Here is a 22,957-nt window from a genome sequence, read left to right on the forward strand (position 1 = left end):
AAGCAACATGGCCGCGCGCATAGTTAAAGTTGCAAAGACGATCAGAAACCACTGGAAAAAGTCCACGGCGGCTGCAATCTTGGCCGGATGGGGAGTCTATTTTGTTCATGACAGATATAGGTTAGATCTGCCTCGTTTTTTTAAAGAATCTCCTTCTTTTCCCATAAAAAAATAATGATTTCTAGCCTGTAGCCAACGACAACTTGTGCACATGTTCCGATCATTGACAATACATTGAGCGGCGTTAGTCAGCAGTTTACTTTCACGGGGGGGGGGGGGGGGGGGGAGGGGGCGGGATGGAGGGACCCAATCACACAGTCTCGCAACTAGTGCGCTGGTACTGGTACTATGTGGTACTCCTAGAACTATGAGGCTCCATTAAGTGGAGCCTCATAGGCAGCTTACCCCGCAAAACTGTTTGCCTCTACAAAACACCACCTAAGTACAAAAACGTCCATCACAACCAAGCTATTTCTCACAGAACCGCTGCACAGTTTGCCCCTAAACTCCGTACAATACCTCATGACATACTCACGTTATGTGCACCAAACAAACATTGGTGGATTCTGTCGGTTTTTCGGCAAAAATGATGAAAAATATGCCCTTTCCGAACTGAGCCAACCTGACACTTGAAACGTGCACGCGCGCAGAATGATCGCAGTCATTTTTGGTTCGAAAATTACTGCGATCAATGATCCCGATGTTGAATACTGTCAGGTCAGGGAACCAAATGGTCAAATGCCGTAACGATAGCCCTGTTAAAATGCCAATATATACATTCTGTATGATTATATCACCAGACTTTTCCCTTTAAAAGTCTAATGACCTCTACAAAAATCAGATATTTTACTTAAATACTGTTGTTTCTCTTCCATTCTAGGGCCAATCTTTTGAGGGAAGAGTTCTGCAGGAAAGCAGTTGTAAGTACAGGAACAAGCACTGTGATGTCATAGACATGAATAATGAAAAATATAGTTGTTACTTAGATTTGCAAAATATTAATTATGTCATTAATTAAAAGGGATTTCATCAAAATAATACAAATGATCAATACAAAAAAGTGCAAAGGTGTGTGAAATGCTCATTTCAATTTCGTAGATTTCATGGTTATAATTGGGTTTTTTTGTAGATATACGGGCAACAGTCTGTCAAGTATGCGACCGAAAAACCCAGGAAAGTCACAGTCATCTTGAACCCAGCAGCCAAAAAGGGGTGAGTTTTGTTTGGCGTTGTGTCGCTAGTGTTGGATTTTAGTAAATTTTGTGATGTTTCTTGGCAAAAATTCCGCTGGATTTGATGTCAAGTTTTACCATTCTATGGTTGTGTGGTAAATTCGTTGCGCAAATATTTGATGGCACTTTTTTTTTACCACTTCCTAGAGCTGCAGGGAGGCACACAACACATGCTCATACTGGTTTGCTCACATATGGTGCAAAAAACACACGATTATTATATTCAAAATGTGCACAAAACAGTGACATCTTCGAATGAGCGTCAGGCGACGTTGGGAATAGGCCTGGGCGAGAAGTGGATTTTTCTACTCGAATACTCGCAAAGAAATTACTCTCAAGTAGTTGAGTACTCTGGAGTAGTTAACCAAAATCCCATTAAAGCAGAAAAATGACATTATACGTTAGTATGACGTGAAGTAACCTGCAAGCAAATTGCTAGCAGGTCACACCATTCTTCAGCACTGAGATATCCTGTGCGACATTCTGCATCATTTTTTACTTGAATTTTGGGGGGTCTTTTGGAACAAATGGAATCCCAGGAAGAGAGATAGGTGGAGGGAGTGATTCCCTGTTGGCAGGGGACGTATGAAGCCGTGAACCCTAAACCCTAACTTGCTACTCGCTAGTACCTGCTTCTACTCGCGCCAGGACGAGTACTCGATTAGATGAAAAACCACGAGTAGAATGAGAAGCATAAACTACTCACAAGTACTCGAGTAATCGAGTTACTCGCCCAGCTGTAGTCGGGAATCTGTTCAAATGTCCCTCCCAGTAGTCTTGCCCAACTCTCCCTTTGTAACCATCAAGGGGGTACTCGTGCACGGAGTCCATTCAAAACAATGAAGATAAAATCAATATAATGTTTTTTTGTTTTTGTTTTGTTTTTTTTATTTTAGAAAAGCCAAGAAGTTGTTTGAGAAGAACGCAGCCCCACTTCTTCACCTTGCGGGGATCGATGTTGAAATTGTCAAGGTGAGTTTATGGACTCTACCTGTAATGTTTCATTCAAAAATCAACTTTCCGTATGTTTTGTCAGGAAGCAAAAAAAGAATTCAGAGCATTCCCCGATAGTTCTTCTGGACCATAGTTAACTACTTAAACCTATCACCGAGTTGAAACTTTTGTGATTTTTATCGGAAGTTCGACTTTTTCATATTTATTTTCAAAACTGTGATCTTTCTGACGATCTTTCCCCCCACAAAGTCTTTAAAAATCACAATGATGATCTTGAGGATGGCGAAGAGAGCATTTGTAAGTGATACATTTCACTGGCAGTTGTTAGAAACAAGACAATAATCCCTGGTTTCATGTACGTTAGTGTAGTGGAGTTGTGTGGTCAAATCGTCAGTAAACGTGGACATGATTAAATTGTGTCATGAATGGTGCACTTGTCTTTCGGACTTTTTCCTCGACTTCCTCAAGTAAGAAGTGAACTTCTTTGTTTACGAGTACAATACTCTAACCGTAATTCAGGCTTTTTAATTTTATGAAAACACCGAACAAAAAGTATAAAGTGCTTTCAAACATATGTATGTCTATTTTCTATTTCTGTTGTGTGCAGACAGAAAGTGAAGGAAATGCCAAAGACAAGGCTGGTAACCTGGAGACCACTGATGCTGTCGTGGTTGCCGGGGGCGACGGCACTCTAGGGGAGGTTGTCACGGGGCTCCTGCGCAGAGAAGATCAGGCCTCTGTCAGCGTACGGTGGCCCCTAGGGGTCATCCCGCTTGGCACCACCAACAGCTTGGCCAGGTTCTTGTATGCAAATGCCGAATCTGATGTCAGGTGAGTCTTGATTGGAGACTAACAAAAATTGACTCTGGAAAAGAGACTAAGGCCAGGTTCGAATTTCTTGGCTACAGACATTTGATCTGAGGGTAAGGAGTTCGAATCCAGCTGTTTGTCACATGGGCGAGCCTCCTTAACCTTTACTGGCCACTCTCCACCCAGGAGTATAAATGGGTACCAGCATTAGCTGGGGAGTAACCTGCGACTATAGCATCCCATCCAGGGGGAGTAGAAATATTCTCAGTCGTTTCGTGCTGCTGAAACCGGAGATAAATGCCGGCCTGATGGGCCAGATTAGCTCGTGACAGACTTTACTTTTCTCTTTTTTCTCTTACATAAGATTGTGGTTTTTTTATTGTAAATATGTCTGCGATTCGGTATGTGGCCGCTAAGGACCATCCAGGGGGCACTAGGTCCTGAAATCCCCGAAAATTTCATGTTTTGGATTGTTTACTTAGCCTATTTCAAACATCTGGTTGAAGGGAAACCAACCTAATGTCTTACCGTTCCCGAGAAAAGACGAAAAAACCTCGGTTGTTTACATCGGACACAACGGAGAACGAATACGGTACGTTTTTCGTGTCATTCTCTGTGTACGATATACACGTTGTGTGTCTCGGGAACAGCGGTGACCAATCACCAATGCAAAAAAATATGGTTTCTTCAACATCCGCAAAAGGCGAACACTTTACGAATGAAATCACAACTAGCATCAAAACAGCTCGAATTTATGGGGTCGCAAAAGTAGACCCCGAAATCTGTTTTCACACGCATAATACAGGAATAACACAAAAACGCCCAGTTTTTAAAGGATAGTTGTGTGGATGTTTATATCCTACTTTTAAATGTTCTTTCCGATTAACATCATCTCGTAGCCCAATTGAGCTGTTCCAAGACCCAGTGTCCCTTTGATAAACCAATTCAATTCATTTCAGTGCGATTCAATTCAAATAAGACGTCACCAGCGTTCGTGAATAGGGCAGTGGGTACCGGACGAAGAATTGAGTTACATTTTGCTTCGTGTTTGTAGCAAATCTGGATCTCCTTGAAATTGTCTTGTTTTCTGTCTTTCAAGGTGGATGGGCAATGCAGCTATGGCGGTCATCCGAGGGGTAACGGAACCGATAGATGTCATGGCAATACAGGTGAGAACAAAAATAAAAGCAATTTACAAAAGCAATTTTGACAGCTGTTTTATACTAAAACACAACTTAAAGAATACAATAAAGCAAAAAATGAAGTTTGGAAACAGCTGTTATACTGTCTTTATTCTGTTAAGCTTTATAAGTCTGCAAAGTTTTTCGCCTTTTTAAAATGGACATGTCATGTTTTGGAAATAAACGCTTCATATGACCATTCCAATTTTGTGTCCTGTGGACAACCTCTAGACAATATGTTGAAATATTGTGCATATTGTACATGATCTGTTCAGTGTTTATTAAACTGGCAGAGTTTATTTAAGGGAATAAGTATGTGCTTGACTGGTTTTAAACACTATGTCTAAGACCGGTTGGAGTCTCTATGGGAGGGTAATTATCAGCATCCAGACTCCAACCAGTCTTAAGCATAGTGTTTAATACCAGCCAAGCACATATTTATTCCCAGTCATAAATACATTTTCGGTAAAAAAATCTAAACTTTTTGGTCCAAAAATCAAAACAAGTCAAAAATTATAAATTTCCACCAATTTTGTTCAACATTTTTACTCATTGTTTTTTGACACACCCTCTAGCTATATTATGGTATGTCCCTCACATGAGTAGTCGTAAACAACTCCTTATATAGAGATTGGCGCATATAGAGTACTGCGTGATGTGGTGCATATAGAGTACTGCGTGATGTGGCGCAGAACACAGCTGTGCCAGTGTATTGTGAGTTTTAGGACTATGAAATACTGACTCACTGGTAGTATTGCGCATGCCTAAGTGAGGATTGTGAACGTTCAACCAATAAAATGGTAAAAGTCACCAGATTTCATAGGAGTCCAAATTTCATGTGACACTGGAAAAGTGTTTAAGACCAGCCAGCCGGTCTTTATCAACCATTTAAAACCGGCCACGTGACGGGCTCTCAACCAATAGAAGTGGGTAAACTGTTTTAACCCTTGTTGGCATTTCTTGAAACGTTTCTCAGGGTGAAGATGGAAGAAAAGTCTTCACAGTCAACAATCTGGAGTGGGGACCTCTTCAAGAAGCAAGGCAACTCAGCTCAAAGTAAGTCTCGTTATTAACCCTAACGTGCCTGAATCCATCAAAATCCACACCCCTGTTTCAGGGGATTTCGGCGGATTCAGGATACCTCCATATTGCACAAACTGGGGGATTTTGATGGATTCAGGATTGTAAGCCTAGCGGAACTGCAGGATTTTGATGAATTCAGGATACCTCTATATTGAGCTGTTGGGGGACTTCAGCGGATGCAGGATCTCAACAGATTTACTCCCACCTAACTTGTGGATTCTGATGGACTCACTGGCCACTAACATTTTTGGCATGGTAAAATTGATGGTTTTTTGAGGATTCAGGATGTTTTCTAGTAAAAGAGCCCAAGGGGTTAGGGTTGAACATTGTGTTGTGTGCTGTACCCAACAGCGTGAATGTTAGTTTTACTGTATCATCAGTGCACAGCCATTCATAATGCAAGTGGTTCACAGACTTGGCAGACTTACACCCAGATTTATTGAAACTCTTGAACTGGGGAAAGCTGGTATATAAGCGTTGAATTGTGACACTATAGCAGAGTTGTAACGAGTCACTGAATTTTGTGACCCTAGTCGAGTTTTTTTAGGGAAGTGACTCGAGTCGAGTCATTAGGTCAGGAAGGTCGAGTCGAGTCCCAGTGTGTGGTCGAGTCGCCCAAATTGTGACTCGAGTTGGACTCGAGTTAATTGACTGGAGTCATTACAAATCTGCACTATAGATGGAAGTATTTGTGTAACGTGACAGAGTCTGTCATTTCACACTTTCCACTGCCTTGACGGTGGTGGGTGAGGCTCATAGAGTGGTGCTTAAGTGCTGGCTATGCTACGTGATGTGTAGTCTGCGAGTGGAAGGCGTGTGCGCTCTTTTTTCCCCTCCTATCCTTTGCAATTGATTGAACTTCAAAATTCTCTAAAATGAATACACCCCGACAGTCCAGCTTGTACTGTTGCTGTTATTCCTTGCCCAGACTTCAAGCTCAGACAAGTTGCTAATTTATTTGATAACATTTCTTTCTATTAGATATAAACTTGTCATATCGTGTCTGGGACACTGTAATTGCATTAGATAAAAACGGTCACTGTCTTGTCCGTGAGAATTGTATTCTCCTGAAGACGGTCAGAGCATACTGACCGGAACGTCGAGTTTATACCTCTGGTTCTTTTCAGAACCATTCTCTTAGTTGAGAAATTATTCGCACATGGTGTTTCCGCAAACCTTTCATTATTTAGAATTGTATTCATTACCTCGTATACGTCATGTGCATATTAGAGTAACATCATATACAATGTATTGCATATTAAATCTCCTATACAGACATGCACTCTGAGCCATGCTGTTAGCGAGTCAAAATTGGTCAAGTGACCATTGGTATGTTAAAAGTATACCAGGGGAAGTGGAAGGAAACTATGACTGTTTGTGACCTTAAACAGCAGCACCCGATTTCACTAAACGATGTGAAGCGTCGCAACTCGAGTTACAACGTGTTGCACGTTGCAACTCGCGACGCGTCATAAATCCATTTCACAAAACATGCGATGAGTTGAATGTGTCGTAAGTTCCTTGACAACGGCTTAATACACGTCGCAAGTTACGACGTGTCTAGTGGTCGTCGCACAATAGGAAGAGTCCTTTTCTAAGCAAGTTTTATGCTTTTAAACAAGATTATAATATTGAGGCAATATGCGTAAAGTTGTAAGTAGAAAATTCATTGAATATTTTGAATTAGCCTGGAATATTGCAGTTGAAATTTCAAAGTAGCTATACAGTCCACCGAGAGCTTCTTTTCCTTTATAATTGCATCACACGGCCGCCATTTTGTGTTACGTTTAACAAACTTTGAGCGGAGATCCGACGACTCTTTGTTGAATATCAGACGACTATTTTCTGTATGCTGACTAAATACATAAAATAGTCACCGAGTGTAGGTGTATAGATACACCTACATGTACGACGCGTCGCACTTACAACGTGTTTTGTAAATTGCATCGCAGCTGCGACGCATCGTAGGCATACGACGCGTCGCAGCGCTGCGATGCATCGTAAGTTACGAAGAGTTTGATGAAATCGGGTGCAGGAGGGTTAACTTGCACGTGCATGACTATGTAAGATGTGTATGCAGGGTGCACCTCACACAGCACTGAAACAAACGCAACGCATCATAACTTTACGGCAGTTATCAAAGGTACAATACCGTGATTTTGTTTATTTCTTGAACATTTAGTCACAACATTTATCTTTAAAGTTGATGGCAAGATGTAACAAAACAATTGTTGACTGCTGTGATGTGAGACATGACATTTATTTACTCCCGAGAGAAGCAGAGCACTTGAGTAGGCGCTGAGTGTACTACATTCTCGCTGATTTTTTCAGTCTTTTCTTTGTCAACAAAATGACATTGTCAAAATAACCTCCCCCCCCCCAAAAAAAAAATGTTGCTGACAATTTTTAAGGGCTGGACATCACAACCAGGAACAGTACCGGGTACCTGATGTCAGGAACCGTAACTTAGTAACTTCTCTGACAATAAAAAAGAAAGGTTTGTTTGTCACTTGTGGGGAATTTTTTTAAGTGGAAACCAGGCTGCGTGGGAAAACATAACATATTTCACGTCCGTGAAAGTTGCAATTTACACTGTAAAGCTGTAGGCTAAACATAGTGCTATATTAAATTACTGGAGCGCTAACTCCTCATTCTTGCGCGCGTAGACACTTTGAAGCCGCTCTGGGCGCAGACATTTTGAATTCATGCGCGTGTTTGTAGAACATAATGAAATTACATGGATTGAATTTTGAAAGTGTACTCTACATGCAACGCGCAAGTAGAAAATAACTTCAGCAAACAACTTAAGCGTGTCATGACAGTTAAAAAAAAATGTCAAGGCAAAAAGCATCTGCAGCGAATACGCGCACACGTTGCGCTGTTTGTTTAAAGCAAAATGAAATGCTCATTTGCTGATCGTGCGTTCCGGTTTTGGGTGTATCGGCTTCAATAACGCATCAATAACGGAATGGAATACAAACACAGATATGCTAATAGCCGTACAAAAGCCGTACACAATTTCTAGTTCTCCATAGGTTTGTGTACAAACATGGATGCGCCCAGCAGGCATCTCTTTGTACATTGAGTAAGCGCTCTAGTAATTTAATATAGCTCTATGAGGCTAAACAATAATAACGCTAGCTGTACACACTTGTATCTTGCTGTGCTGTCGCACCGATGTGGCTGTGGTTGTAGTATCATGCGAATCATTATGAACAATCTTAACAGCAACTTCCGAGATTTGAATTTTGGGATTGGGTTTTTTTCAATTGGGTACCCGGTTCCCATAAAACCCGTAAATTAATGCACACCGAAGTCACAAGTTTTTATCTCACAATAACAGTGGTGTCTGTAATATATTATGCCAGAGACCTGTTTTCTCCTAACAATTATTATGGGACAAAGGGCATGTTTGTCCAAACTGCTTCAAAATGTGTATGGCCCGAGCATGGAGCAGATAACAATGATTATACACATGAATGAATCTGGCTCACTGCCAATCCCAGAACTTTGTGTCCTGCAGGGTTCTCCCCAGCATTTTTTCAAAACTGTGGGGGAAGTTTTGTTGTGATTCACCAACCTGGGAAGCCACGGCGTGTAAAAATTTTGAACTTTAGAGGCCCTCTGGTGCATTTTAGAGCAAATCTGGGGAGTCTTTAAGGAAGATTTGTCCTTAAAATTTAGAGGAGATCTTGTGATATTTTTTGTAATTAAAGAAAAAAAAAAAAAACATTTTTAACTTTAAAAAAAATTCAGCATTTCAAAACCTGTGTTAAAACTTCCTGAACTAGAAAGTATGGATTATATTTACAAGCAAGTTTCAAATTAAGAAATTAAGGTGAAGAAAAAAAAATCGCTTTTGCTTCCGATTACATGCCTTTCAAACTAGCATCGGAAGGTCGAAAAAATTATTTCGCCAATTTTTTGGGCTGCTGATTGAATCATGGAGAAATAAAAACACATGATTGAATGGAGCATATTGAACAAGGAATCATGTAGTTTTGTGCCTGGATTATTTTCCTTTGTACCACGAAAATTATCAAGACTGACCATCAAAAGTGATTAAAACTTGCCTCACCTAATTAAAAATATATTTGAGGTGGTTGATTCCACTACCGTAATTTTCGGAATATAGCCGCGCGGCGTATAAGCCGCAGCACGCAAAAATCTGCAAATTAAGATTTGAAGTCGGCGTATAAGCCGCATCGGCGTATAAGCCGCACGGTTCAATTTTGTAAGGCCTCCAAATTCTAGTCAAAATGCTCTGAACCAGTTCCATTTGCACTACGAAAGCTATAAAAGGGCCACAAATGTTATGTCAAATCATTTACAGTCGATTACTCTTACAAACAAATATGGAAATTGATGATGAGAAATAAAAAACGGGAATTGCTGCCGGCTGGCTCGTCAGTGAGCCTGTGCCGGCGAATGACATTATTTTCCCCCAGCACTTGAGAGAGTATGCAACCCACCATGTGTTGTCTGACTGGAGCGCTACAAATCCTGCTTTGTGGCAACAGACGCTGAGTTGTTTTGTCCTAAAGGGTAAACAAGTCCGTTTTTACAGCAAAACTTATCAAATTGTTGTGATTACTAACAAGTAGTAACGTCAAAACTTCAAGTTTGGATAACTTTCTTCGAAAACAGTCAACACGATGCCGAGATTTTTATGGACGAATCCATTAATTTTGTACGGGTGGTTTCGCCCCTGTTTTGAGTTTTACATCGTTTCTTGAATACATTTCAAGAAAAAAAATTATATTGTGACGTTGAACAACTGATTATCAAATAAAGATATGTTTCAAACTCCATAAAAAGTATTAGTTGTCTTTTTCCTTTTTTTAAACTGGGGAAATATTGGTAATTATTGTTCCCAAGAACGTGCACCCCTTTATTACCACAAATGGTGTGGTCCATGGGAATCCATGCAGCATGCATGCAGCATAGGCAGCATCACGTACGTACGGCCGGTTGTCGATGTCCACGGGACAGCTTTCACTAGCCGTACTTTACCGCTCGGTATCTTTTTGTGGGACGTGCTTTCGGTTTGTTAATGACTTTCTTAATTGATAATTATTTCAGCAACACATCTCTTCTTGTACCAGTACAAGCTGCGGCTTATACTCCGAAAATTACGGTATATGCTTAACTTCGGCCGACATCATCATCATGTATGCACGCACGAGGCAGTAGTCACTGGTTCCGGTCCTTCATCATAGCATTGATACTACTAGCCTTGACCAAGGCGTTGGGCTTATCGATTCGCCGATAAAAAAAAGATCGCCGATAAGAAAATCCCCAATCAACTTGGCAAGGCATAATTGGGTGCACATATCGATGCCCGTACGCTGCTAGTGAGAAAGTAACTTGTACCATACAGCGAGGCTATGCTTGCACGTACGCACGTACAGTCACAACAGCCATGCACACACAGTACATGCATGAGCTAGTCCGCGTAACCCAACGACAGGCCACGCGGCGCGTATATCCCCCACACGCACGTACGTACGTACGTGCACCCACACGCAGAACACAGTAGGGACATTTACTGCCTTATTACACCATGCTTGCTGGTTGTGTTAGCCGTTCGTACGGACAAGGGTCGTACACGCACGTAGCCGCGTTGATTGTGGGTGCAGGGCCCGATTATCTCCCTTCGACAAAAAGCCGAGAGACCGCATTGAACAAGGCTACATGTCAAGATGAAATAATGGCGTATGAAACGATTATGTTGTGCATTTTAATGGCTTGTATAATAATTATATTGTGCGTATCGGGGGCTGAAAAATGTGATCGGCATTTTTGTCGGCGTATATCGGGCCGCAATTCCAGCGTATCGGGCCGATACGCACGTTTGTACGTGGGGAGAACCCTGCCAGTCCTGATAATCTGATAAGAATTATTCATATGACCCGCATGTACCTTGGTCAGTAGGCGTGGCAGAACTACCTGCAGCAAAGCGATAGTTTTAAGTGCCAAAAAAATCCTGTTTTCCCTCAAATGTTTTCTTAGGGAGACAGCAGTAGTTATAAAGTTGAAGAAAAACTTGTCTTCAGGGGGATTCTGATTGTTTTCTGTGACTTCAGTGCTGACTTTGTCGGCAAGATGAATCTGAAAAAAATGCAGCTGTGACGTTGAGGACAACTGCCTGGGTGAAGCCATAATTTTGACATGCGTTAGCTTGAGCTTATGCCTTCATACCAGTGCACTGATTACAAAAGGGTAAACTGTTCTGTCAGCAATGGCAATCCAGGTATCCATTTGTATTTCGGGGCTTGGTCGATACCGTTTGAGGTTGAGACTTACAATTTTTGTTGGTCTCTTGCCTTGGCGGTGGCGGCTGAGGCTCCTAGAGTGCCGCTTAACTGCTGCCAGGCTACGGAATGCGTAGGCTGTGAGTGGTAGGCGTAGGAAGAGTTACAATGCAATCTAAAGATAGAACTTCAAACCTCTCTAGACTTATTACTCCCAAACACTCCAGCTAGGACTGTAGCTATTATTCCTTGCCCAGACATCTTGCTCAGACATATTGCTAATTTACTCCAGAATATTGATTTTCATAAGAAATGATATTGTTGTTTTGTGTCTTGGATACTGAATTTCATTGGTCTGAACTCGACTCACACTGGTACCATTATTTTCACCGTTGCAGAGACCGCAACGTTTACCCTCGCACTGTTCAATTCCATTCTGTAATCGGGCACATGAAGACCAATCGCAGCATGACAAAAGGGTAGCCGTCAATTTTGAATCCTTTGACCTCCTTCGTGAATCCGATTGGTTAACATAAATATTAGGTCTGTCCTGAATATATTGAATATTCGGTCATCAACGGAATACTGGAATAGCTGTTTGAATTTTTGAAACTGAAAGAAAAATAAGCATGCATGTACACATCTGTGATGATATTGTAAAACTGTGGCGCTTTATTGTCGGAAGTAACTGTTTTGTCAATGACCGTTCATTTTGTTCATTTTTTAGCAGGTTAAGCCATGGACATCAATCGGGGGGGGGGGGGGGGGACTTTATGACAGTAATCAAAGGTTCAATGCTTTGACTTAGTTTCTTTCTTCTTTCACAGTAAATCACAACATTTATGTTTTTTGGTTTTGTAAATGGCACAATGCAACACAACAAGAATTGTTGACTGCTGTGATTTTGGCCATGGCATATTTTACTCCCGAGGGACCCGGAACACCTGAGTGGGAGCAGAGGGTACTACACATGTTCTCACTGATTTTATTCAGTCTTTTCTCTGTCAACAAACTGGCATTGTCAAAAGGGAACCGCCGAAAACTTTCTGACAAGCTTTTAGAGTATCCGTACCCAACTGTACATCTAGCTTAGTAACTTCTCAGACATTGGAACAGAAAGGTTTTGAATGTCGTTTGAGGGGAACTTTTGTCCGAAACCTTTATGAACAATCACATGAGCATGTTGTGAGACCTGAATTTTGGGATTGGGTTTCTTTAACGGGTACCCGGGTACCCATGTGTTTGGGTTTTTTTTCACTTGGGTACCTGGTTCCCATACTACCTGTAAATGCACACCCCTACAAGCCGTTATCTATCATGTTACAGTTGTGACTGTAATATATTATGGGAGGTATTCTCCAAACGCTTATGGTGGGACAAAGTGCATTTTTGATAAAACTACTTCAAAATGGTAAATGACCTGAATGTGTGACAGTTATCACTGACAAGCTGATTTACCCGATCATAGATCGGGTAGGGCGTATTTGTGTTGGGGTTGAAAGTGTGGGGAGTTAAATGTAAATGGGGGATTTAGTTGAGAAGACATGTAGCTATAGAAAAGCAATTTACGGTGACGCGATCTGAGGCAATTTCTGACCACGTTTGATATAGTAAAACAAAAGATCATCTTTTAAACATCATTTTCGAGTTTGGAGTCATTGAATCAGCTATTCTGAGCAAAAGAATATTATAGTAGGCTACAATTTTTATTCGGGGAAGAAAAAGTGGGGGTAGGGAACCAAACGATATTCAGTGCCCGCTTTTAAATGTTGGGGTGGGGGTCCCCCGTCCCCCACCGATTGACGCCGCGCCCATGATAATTATGTACCATGGCATGTATAACTGTCTGTAAATTTTTCCGTTGGTCTGTTGCATTTTGTGAGGCAGTCGCGTTTGTGAATGTGGGAAAACTGAGTTGAAAGACTTACCGTATAGTACACAGGCGAAGACTGATTGTACTGTTTTGACAATAAATCATAAAGGAATAAAACGTGAAGGTGGCATTTGCAATAGAAATGTTGAGTGTGTTACCATAAAATTACATAGTCTGAATCATGGAGGAAGGTCATTATGAAGGTACAGTATTGGACTCTTCAACAAACGTAAACTTGAACTTCTTACAATTTGCGAGACCTGCGAGGAAAAAGTCGATTTAACTATTTTATTCAAGTTGGCATGGTTCAACCATAATATAAGCAAGGCCAAACAGCCAACAACCGCCAATATTATTATTTATGCACTCTTCGTTATTCCAACCCAACATAGTTCAAAGATCACAATATTTGAAGCAATGCATCAATACCTCGTTGATTTACCCGATCATAGATCGGGTAGGGCGTAGAGTTGGTGATGAAAATGTGGGGAGATGAATGTAATTGGGGGATTTAGTTGAGAAGACATGCAGTTATAGAAAAGCAATTTCTGTGGTGCGATCTGAGGCAATTTATGACCACTAAAACAATTTTTTTTTAGCAAAAGATCATCTTTTAAACATCATTTTCGAGTTTGGTGTCATTGAATCAGCTATTCTGAGTAATAGAATCATTATACATGTAGTAGCTACAATTTTTATTTGGGGAAGAAAAGTGGGGGGAGGGGACCCAAAAAGTCTCCACCGCTTTAAAATGGGGGGGGGGGGGTGGAGGGGTTCCCCGTCCCCCACCGATTGACGCCCATGATAATTATGTACCATGGCAACAGTCTGTAAATGTTCCCGTTGGTCTGTTAAATTGGCATTTTGTGAGGCAGTGGCATTTGTGAGAAAACGTACTTGAAAGGCTTGCCGTAGTACACAGGCGAAGGCTGATTAAGAAGGTCATAATTAAGTTTCAGTATATTGGACTCTTCAACAAACGTAAACTTGAACGTCTTACAATTTGCGAGACTGTCTGCGAGGAACTTGTCGAGTCACTCAACTGTTATTCAACTTGGGTCAACCATCTATATAAGAGCAAATTTTACTCGGTCTCCGAGAAATGTTTGCTCCTGAAACGATCTGAGACCGCGGTCTTTCGCGACGCCAAAATCGCTCCATGTCCGTGGAAAAATGTGGAGGGTGTCTTCCGCCGGATCGGACACATTTTCGTTGATTTTTTGTGTGACTGCGTTTAAGATCGCGATGTTTGAAGCAATGCATCGATCCTTCGTTGATCCCAGACAGGCCCCCGAAATTATAACGCAACACATGTGGCGGGCAGCGAACTCACAACGCTCAGCCTTGGTGGAAGCATGGAGCTGTATTAACACACGATGGAAGCAACAGAGCACTATACACGTCACTCACATGCTTGTGCTTCAAATCATGCAAATAGCGAGCACCGTAGACCCAACCTCGTTTCCAGGGTGTGGAGCAGGCTGCAGTACGCGTTGCCATCGACAGTTTTGCATAGCCCGGAAATACTACGCAGTGTAGACTTTCGATTGGTCAGACCGCGCAAGGCATACTTAATGTGTAGTCCTTCTGAGTATTCGTTGCACTCGGCGCAGGGGCGGCAAGCGAAGCATATGAAAGAATAGGGGCACTCGGTGGCCACGCACCATGGAGAAAAAATATTTTACCAAGGTCACCCCATACCACAATTTGGTGAACGCTTTTGCAGAACGGCTGAGTAGAACACGTAAACAAAACCCCTACGTTGACCTCGCTGACCTCGCACAGTCTAGACTCGCAGAAAAGCCAGCACAGGGGGCGGCCAGGCAGTCAACGTGAAAGCGCACACGACGGAAAATTCCTGTGCAAAATGCAGTCACGAAAAATAGACGAAAAGGATCGCCGGTCCGTACGGGAAAATCAGGACGACCCGAAGTGTCCGACCCGGCGGAAGACACCCTCCGTATTTTTCCACGGACGTGGAGCGATTTTGGCGCCGCGGGAGCCCGCGGTCTCGGATCCTTTCATGAGCAAACATCGTCTCGGAGGCCGAGTTAAACTCTCTCTTATATATATAGATTATACACATGAAGGAATTTGGCTCACTGCCAATCTCAGAATTTGTGTCATGATGACAAGTATTCATGCAAATAGCATTTCCGGGTGTACAATGTACATGGAACGTTTCTCGCGTGACCCGCATGTACCTGGGTCAGTAGGCGTGGCCGAACTACCTGCAGCAAAGCGATAGTTTTAAGTGCAAAAAATTGCCAAATTTCCATCAAATATTTCCTTAGGAAGACAGCAGTAGTTGTAAAGTTGAAGAAAACTTGTCTTCAGGGGGATTCTGATTGTTTACTGTGACTTCAGTGCTGACTTTGTCGGCAAGATGAGTCTGAAAAAAATGCAGCTGTGACGTTGAGGACAACTGCCTGGGTGAAGCCATAATTTTGACATACGTTAAATATCCCGCACTGTCATACCAGTGCACTGTTTGCAAAAGGGTATCTGTGCTGTCAGCAATGGCAATCCAGGTATCTGTTTGTGTGTCAGGTCTCGGTCAATACCGTGTGAGGTTGAGACTGGCAATTGCTGTCAGTCTCTGGCCTTGGCGGTGGCGGCTGAGGGTCATTGAGTGCCACCTAACTGCTGGCAGGGTACGTAATGCGTAGTCTGTAAGTGGTTGGGGGACTCGTCACAATACATGTGTATATGTACGATGTATTGTAATGCAATCTAAAGATAGAACTTCAAAATTCTCTAGAATTACTACTCCCAGACACTCCAGCTAGGACTGTCGTTAATATTTCTTACCCAGACTTCAAGCTCAGACATATTGCTAATTTACTTGATACCATTAATTTCTATCACAAATTAATTTGTCATATTGTGTCTTGATACTGTAAATTCATTGGTCTAAAACTGTCACGTATCTAGTCTATAAAAATGACTGTTTACCTCAGATACATCGCATTTCACATACAATTGTAAATTACCTCATTTGGTACACTGACTTGCTCAGAATGCTTGGCACATTTTAACTTTGAATTCTCCAGACCAAATACACTGTTGCTAATCACATGATTCGGGGCAAGCTCTTGCATAGTTACGTAAGAGACGCTCAGCACCAATACATTGTTCACAATGGGTGAGAATGGCACAAAGACACCAGACCATGCCGGAACTGGGGGTTGCTAGCATTTATAAGGCTTGCCCCGAATCACCTGATATAGTAACAGTCTCTTTGGTTGGGAGAATGCAAAGTTAAAACGTGCAAAGCGTTGGATTTAGTCAGCGTTCCAGATTTCATTCAAATTTAACTCGCAAATGGCAGTAAGCCATTAAATGGCTTATTGTTGCTACATATTTTGACACAATTTCAACCAAACTTTGTCAAATGTATCAGTAGCCCAGGCCAAACATGACCAAACTGGGGTCTGAACCTACTTTCATCTTGGCTGCAATGGCCTATATTTAATAGTAGAGTAAATATCACGAGTGCCTTGTGGTTCTCCCCAGGATACTGTCGAGTTTCACCGTGAAATATAGATAGACCTATTGTTTTTAAATTGCTGTTTTTGTAGCAACACAAAAGATCTTAACTTTTGAATGAGACATCGAACCCCCAAAAGAGTAATTTTCGGAGGGTTTAAAACATCTAAAATAGAAATAGTAGTTGGACTCTGTTGAAATACAACTGGAAAAGTTGCACATCTAATACTTGTACGTATCCAATAGCTTTAGGTTTGTGCTTACATACAATGCCATGAGCAAGGAGAAGCGATATAATAGAAAAAAATTCTGCACATACCGGTTGTGATTGTAGTACAATATTGTCCAGGCCATTTTCAAAGGACAATGTGCGCATGTCTGATAAAAAGCCTCTAACTGGTAAATAACCTGAACACGTTGTGGTTGTTAATGATTATACACACAAATTAATTTGGGGCAATGCCAGTCCTGGAGTACTGTCTGTTATGGTAAAAGGTATGCAAATAGCACATGGAACGTATCTCGCGTGACCCGCATGTACCTGGGTCAGTAGGCGTGGCAGAACTACCTGCAGCAAAGCAAGAGTTTGTAGTGTCAAAAATTGCCTGTTTTCCATCAAATGTTTTCTTAGGAAAACAGCAGTATATATGAAGTTGCAGATAAATATAGTCTTCAGGCAATTCTGATTGTTTTCTGTGATTTCAGTGTGGACTTTGTCGGCAAGATTAATAAGAAAAAAATGCAGCTGTGATGGTGAGGGTTACCGCATTGGTGAAGCCATATTTTTACATTTTGTAATTTGTACCGCACTGGTGTTGGTTCTGGTGCATTGCAAAAGGGTATCTGTGCTTTCGGCAATGGCAATCCAGGTATCCATTTGTATTTCGGGGCTTGGTCAATACCGTTTGAGGTTGAGATTGGCAATTACTGTCGGTCTCTGGCCTTGGCGGTTGCAACTAAGGCTAACCGAGTGCCGCTTAACTGCTGGCAGGCTACGTAATGGGTAGTCTGTGAGTAGAAGGCATACTATCTGCATTTTAAAATTAATGTACAGATAGGACAATGCAATCTAAAGATAGAATTTCAAACTTCTCTAGAATTATTACTCCCAAACATGTACTTCAACTAGGACTGTTGCTACAATGCCTTACCCAGACTTCAAGCTCTGGCATATTGCTACTAAAATTTATTTTTATAAGAAATGACTTTGATATTGTGTCTTCATACTGTAATTTCATTGGTTAAAAACGATCACATATCTAGCCTACAAGAATTGCATTATAAATCACCCTATATACCTCACCTTGTATATTAATGTAAACACAGCGTTGCATATTGGTGCTTGTGCAGGGTGCGCGCCTTAATCATTAATCAAAGGTACAATACAGTGATTAATTTCTTTCTTTCACAGAAAGTCACAACATTTATCATATTTTTAATAAATAGCCCGTGTAACAAAACATTTGTTGACTCTTGTGCTGTAGGACATGGTGGTTTTTTTTCTACTCCTTCGAGGACGCTTAGTACCCTCGGCCCCTTCTCGGGTGCTCTGCCTTCCTCGGGAGTAAAAAATGCCATGTCTCACTGCACAACAGGCAACTTTTGTTCACTGTTATGGGATAGTACATTTGTAGATGTATAGTATACAATGCATAGTGTACAAATATTGAGTGGCTCAGAGTGGAATGGGAGGAATATCGCAAGCTAAAATCTGGACTTTTCCATTTCATGAGCAAAGTTGAGTGAACTTGAAAAGTACAGATTTTACCGAGCAATAGGCGTAATATTCCTCCCATTTTACAATTTAAAGCCAGATCCTTGTCATATATTTGAACTTTTATTTCATTACAAAATTGGTGGAAAATGTATTTCTCTCTTCCAAACCACCCCTTCACGAAAATGTTTGAACTCAACTCTGTAGCGCTGGCTCTTCGCAACAATTCGCGCAATGCTGAACACGCACACCAGCATGCATTTGCACACAAATACCGCGTCATGGAAAAAGAATTATCATACCGGTAACTGTTGAATAGTATTTCCCATTCCCCATGGGCGAATGGGACTTTTTGAGCCCGGCGTGAATAGTAGCAATACCGAATGTCACGTGATGTGAGTTCCACCAATCAAATGACAAGCATCTGTACTTGTATGTCAGTTATATGATATAGTCTAGTGATACCTATCAACAAGAATGGAAAATGCTGTGACCACAAAAAGCTAAAACTAAAAGTGCAATCTTCTTCAGACAAACTGCATTTTACATTGCATCAAAACTAAATGCATGTACATTAAGTTTTTCATGTAATTTGACACAGATATTACTGTGACTTCGATAAACTTGGTCAAACTACAACTATGCCTGTACAACATTCAAAAACATTTTTTCAATAATTTCATGTAAACGTTTGCAAAAAATCTGCATATAACTGCAGTCGTTTTTGTGTGAATAATATACAAAAACCAAAAGAGAGGGCAAAGCATAAAGACTGGCTTTTAAAACACAAAAGAACAAGTTTGTTGATCTATTTTGCAGTATATTTACATGTAAATAAAACACAGAATCACAGACTGCCTAGAATATATCAAACCACTTTTTACAAAATGGGGAGAAATTTGTAAGACTGTCCTCTAAAATATCAATCTCAAGACATTAACAATAAGATGATGATTTACCTACCTGTAATGTAGGAGAAAACATAGCTTATTGAGGCATGTGACCATGGCAAATGTTGAAGTCAACGGCCATCCTTTATCACTTTTTGATGTTTGAAAAAGACAGTACACTACTGACGGGAAAAACTAAATATTTGTTTTTAAATCTGTTTTGTGTGAATTCCTTAATTTGGATTGAAATGTGTGCACCGCTTGCAACATTTGTAGCATGATACCAGAAGATTGAATGTCGCTCGACGAATTTCCCCATTCCTGAGGTAATAGATGACGACGTTAACCCAACTGTTTGTCAGTACGGGCAGCACAAACAGAAAGAGGGTCAGCATTGCACTGTTATTATATATAATCATGGTGAAGAATATGATGGGCAGAAGATTGAAAAACAGTGCACTCAATGCAATGAGCAGCATGGTGTGTAGAGTCTTGGTAGCAGGCCTAGCGAGTCGGTTTCCTTGTCCTGCAGGCTGGTTGTCGACATGAATGCGGCATGCATGCTGGCGTGAAATCAGGTAAAGTCTGGTGTACACGACCGCTAATGTCAGCAGACAACTAAGCAAAATAATCGTGTAGGTAACTTGCATGTAGGTGTAGGAACCCCCACCATCGATGTAAAAAATGCAGCACAGTGAGTAGTCAAAGTACTTGGCTCGCCAACCACTGAGATGACCATACCCTGTCACTGTGCACAAGACAACTGCCCATGCAGCACAGGCCATGATTCGGGCTCGTTTCAATGTCAATAAGGAATGATAACGGAGCGCGTACACCACGGAAATGTACCTGTCTACAGATAGCAAGAGCAGCGAAAGAAGGGATCCTGTGACACAGAAGGGGAGCAGAAAGGACTGCATCCCGCACAATGCATCCCCAAACGGCCAGCCTCCATAAATTACCGAAGGTATCATTGGGAAGGCCACGAAAATCCCCACCCCCAAATCAGCAGCCGTCATGGAGCGAAGAAACACTTTAGTGGTGTCTTGGACCGTGTCATGGACATGACTCAGAGCCAGGAGACAAAGTGGGTTCAGTGTTAGGAGTAGAGCGGTTTCTGTGATGACAAAGATGAGTCTCATAACATTAGTTACGTAATCGTTGGTCCCTGATTCTGGCGTTGTGGATACATTGAATGGAGAGGCATTGTAGAAACCCAAGTCCATAGTCGTTTGCGGTAAAGTTACTGCAGTCATCTTGGAAACAGACACGATACTGTGAAACACACGATGACTAGAAAGTTGTCTCCAAGCAGAACTGCAAATTATTTGAAGTCTGAATTCTGTGCTAGTATTTCTTTACAGATGAACTGACAGAGTGTGATGACAGAACAATACTGGTATAAGTAAACTAAACAGAAATTTGTGATTTGTGAAAAAGTCTCATCGGACTTGATGCAAAATTCAAGATACAATTTGGTTTGCTTTGAGAAACGAGGACCACTGTTCAACCACAGTTGCGAACATCTCGAGATCTGCGTCAGCACTGCATGTATTATGCTACACACTGTGATTTTGTGACTAAAAAAAGGGGTGTGGCTTCTGTCTCATAACTGTGTGTGCAATTACTGCTCAGTCTGGTGATTAAGCTATAATTGTATTGCTAAGGTCTCTAATTGGATCGTATACAATGTAGACCCTTTATCGTCAGCTTATGGTGACAAGAGTCAGATCCAAGGCAAATTGATAACCATCAACAGATGAAGTTTAGATTAACAAGTAATGGGTATACCATGTCAGATTTGTTTACCCAGTTGCATGCTGTCGTCACTCGAAGCTAACTTTCATTTTGAGGATGCGATCACACTTCTCGTCACTGCGTGGGTGTCACTTGAAATACGAGTGGGTTTGAAAGTATTGACATTAAAACGCAGTGCAATATGAGGAAAATGAGGGCTGATATGCTTGTCGGCAAAATCTATGTATGGTACACTCCCCATGTTCTCACTGCAAAGTATTTAATTTACTTCTGAGGAGAAAAAAACAGCCTTTGTTTAGGCCAAAAAAAAAAAGTCTCCGGTTTCTGGTATGCGTGCGCGTCGCCGTAGCCATGCGCGTCGGCAAAATGAAAAAGGTTTTTTTTCAATACAAGATGATGTCTCAAAACCGCCAAACTCACTGGTTTGACTGGTATCCTGCTGCTGCACAATTTTAACGTGTTTTTAGATGGGGTTATGATCGAGAATAAGCTTTATGTGGCCTCTCTGGACTCCCATATATTTGCACTAAGTTTAGTCGGGCACCATTTGCAGTCATCAGCTGACATTTGAAGCCAAAAAAAAAAAAAAAAAAACAGGTAAAAAAAAAAAAAAGCCGCGTCGCCGCACCACTTTTGGGGCAAGCTCCATACCAGAAACCGGAGACTTTTTTTTTTTGGCCTTATGTTAAAGTGTTTTTTTTCCCCTTTTTTTTCAGCCATGCCCCATAGCATTTGTACACGTTTTCATCGTGGAAGGCACTTTGGGCACTAAAATCAATCCGATTGACTTTATACTTGGCACACACTTAGACCAGCATCTGAAGATGTGTGCCAAATATTGACGTCATCATGACGTCACCATGTGACCTGTGACGTCACAATATATGTACATATATTGAAGGCCTACCGTACATGTATATCTCCATAACTACAGGTCCGATTGGGTTGAAACTTGGTATGTACATGTACCTTAACTTGGATGTGTTATAGATGAAAAATTCAGTGACGTCACGATGACGTCATCATGTGACATGTGACGTCACATTAAAATTGCATATTTTAACCCTAACGTACCTAAATCCATCAAAATCCACCCCCCTGTTTCGGGGGATTTCGGCGGATTCAGGATACCTCCATATTGAACGAACTGGGGGATTTTGATGGACTCAGGATTCGAAGCCTAGCGGAACTGGCGGATTTTGATGGATTCAGGATACCTCCATTTTGAGCTATTGGGGGACTTTGATGGATTCAGGATCTCAACAATTTAACTCTTTTGCAATGTTTGTGGTCAAGTAAATACTGCTGGCACTAGCCCTGCCAAGTCTGTCACGTACTGTACAAACATGTACACACATGTACTGGGTGGACTTGCATGGAGGGTCACTTGCTGGAGGAAAGATACAAATAATGCGTGAAACGTAACGAACGCAACGCCGTTTACGCGCAAAGAACACCATGTGCATCGCTAATAATTATGTGTGCGCATCGCGTAAATACTCGATGCGCATTTCTTGCTTCGCGCGTGTTGAGCTAGGTCACGTGCTGGAGGAAAGATACATTTAGCTCCATTACTTTACGTTCATTTGTTGCACATCTATGAGAGACAACCAAAATGGCAGAGATTTATCGCACAGTGACTGGGCGCGTGTGGACGCGCTGCCGATCTAGTCTTTTCATTCTATATCTATGGTTTACGGGCTGAAACATGCGCTATGT

General features: G+C 41.5%; 2 protein-coding genes across 2 annotated transcripts; one reads left to right on the forward strand and one right to left on the reverse strand.

The window, feature by feature from the left end:
• Nucleotides 1-288: 288 nt before the first annotated feature.
• LOC119727096 (acylglycerol kinase, mitochondrial-like) lies at nt 289-5,237 on the forward strand. The gene is made up of 7 exons (XM_038198962.1): nt 289-337; nt 881-920; nt 1,130-1,212; nt 2,129-2,204; nt 2,794-3,017; nt 4,096-4,165; nt 5,154-5,237. Exons 1-7 carry the CDS (start codon nt 297-299, stop codon nt 5,235-5,237), a joined length of 618 nt encoding a protein of 205 aa, XP_038054890.1. The 5' UTR covers nt 289-296.
• Nucleotides 5,238-19,713: 14,476 nt separating this feature from the next.
• On the reverse strand, nt 19,714-20,736 carry LOC119727224 (beta-4C adrenergic receptor-like). The gene has a single exon (XM_038199090.1). It carries the CDS (start codon nt 20,734-20,736, stop codon nt 19,714-19,716), a length of 1,023 nt encoding a protein of 340 aa, XP_038055018.1.
• Between the last annotated feature and the right edge of the window lie 2,221 nt (nt 20,737-22,957).

This window comes from Patiria miniata, unplaced genomic scaffold (genome assembly GCF_015706575.1).
Source record: "Patiria miniata isolate m_02_andy unplaced genomic scaffold, ASM1570657v1 HiC_scaffold_20, whole genome shotgun sequence".
Lineage (NCBI taxonomy): Eukaryota > Metazoa > Echinodermata > Asteroidea > Valvatida > Asterinidae > Patiria > Patiria miniata.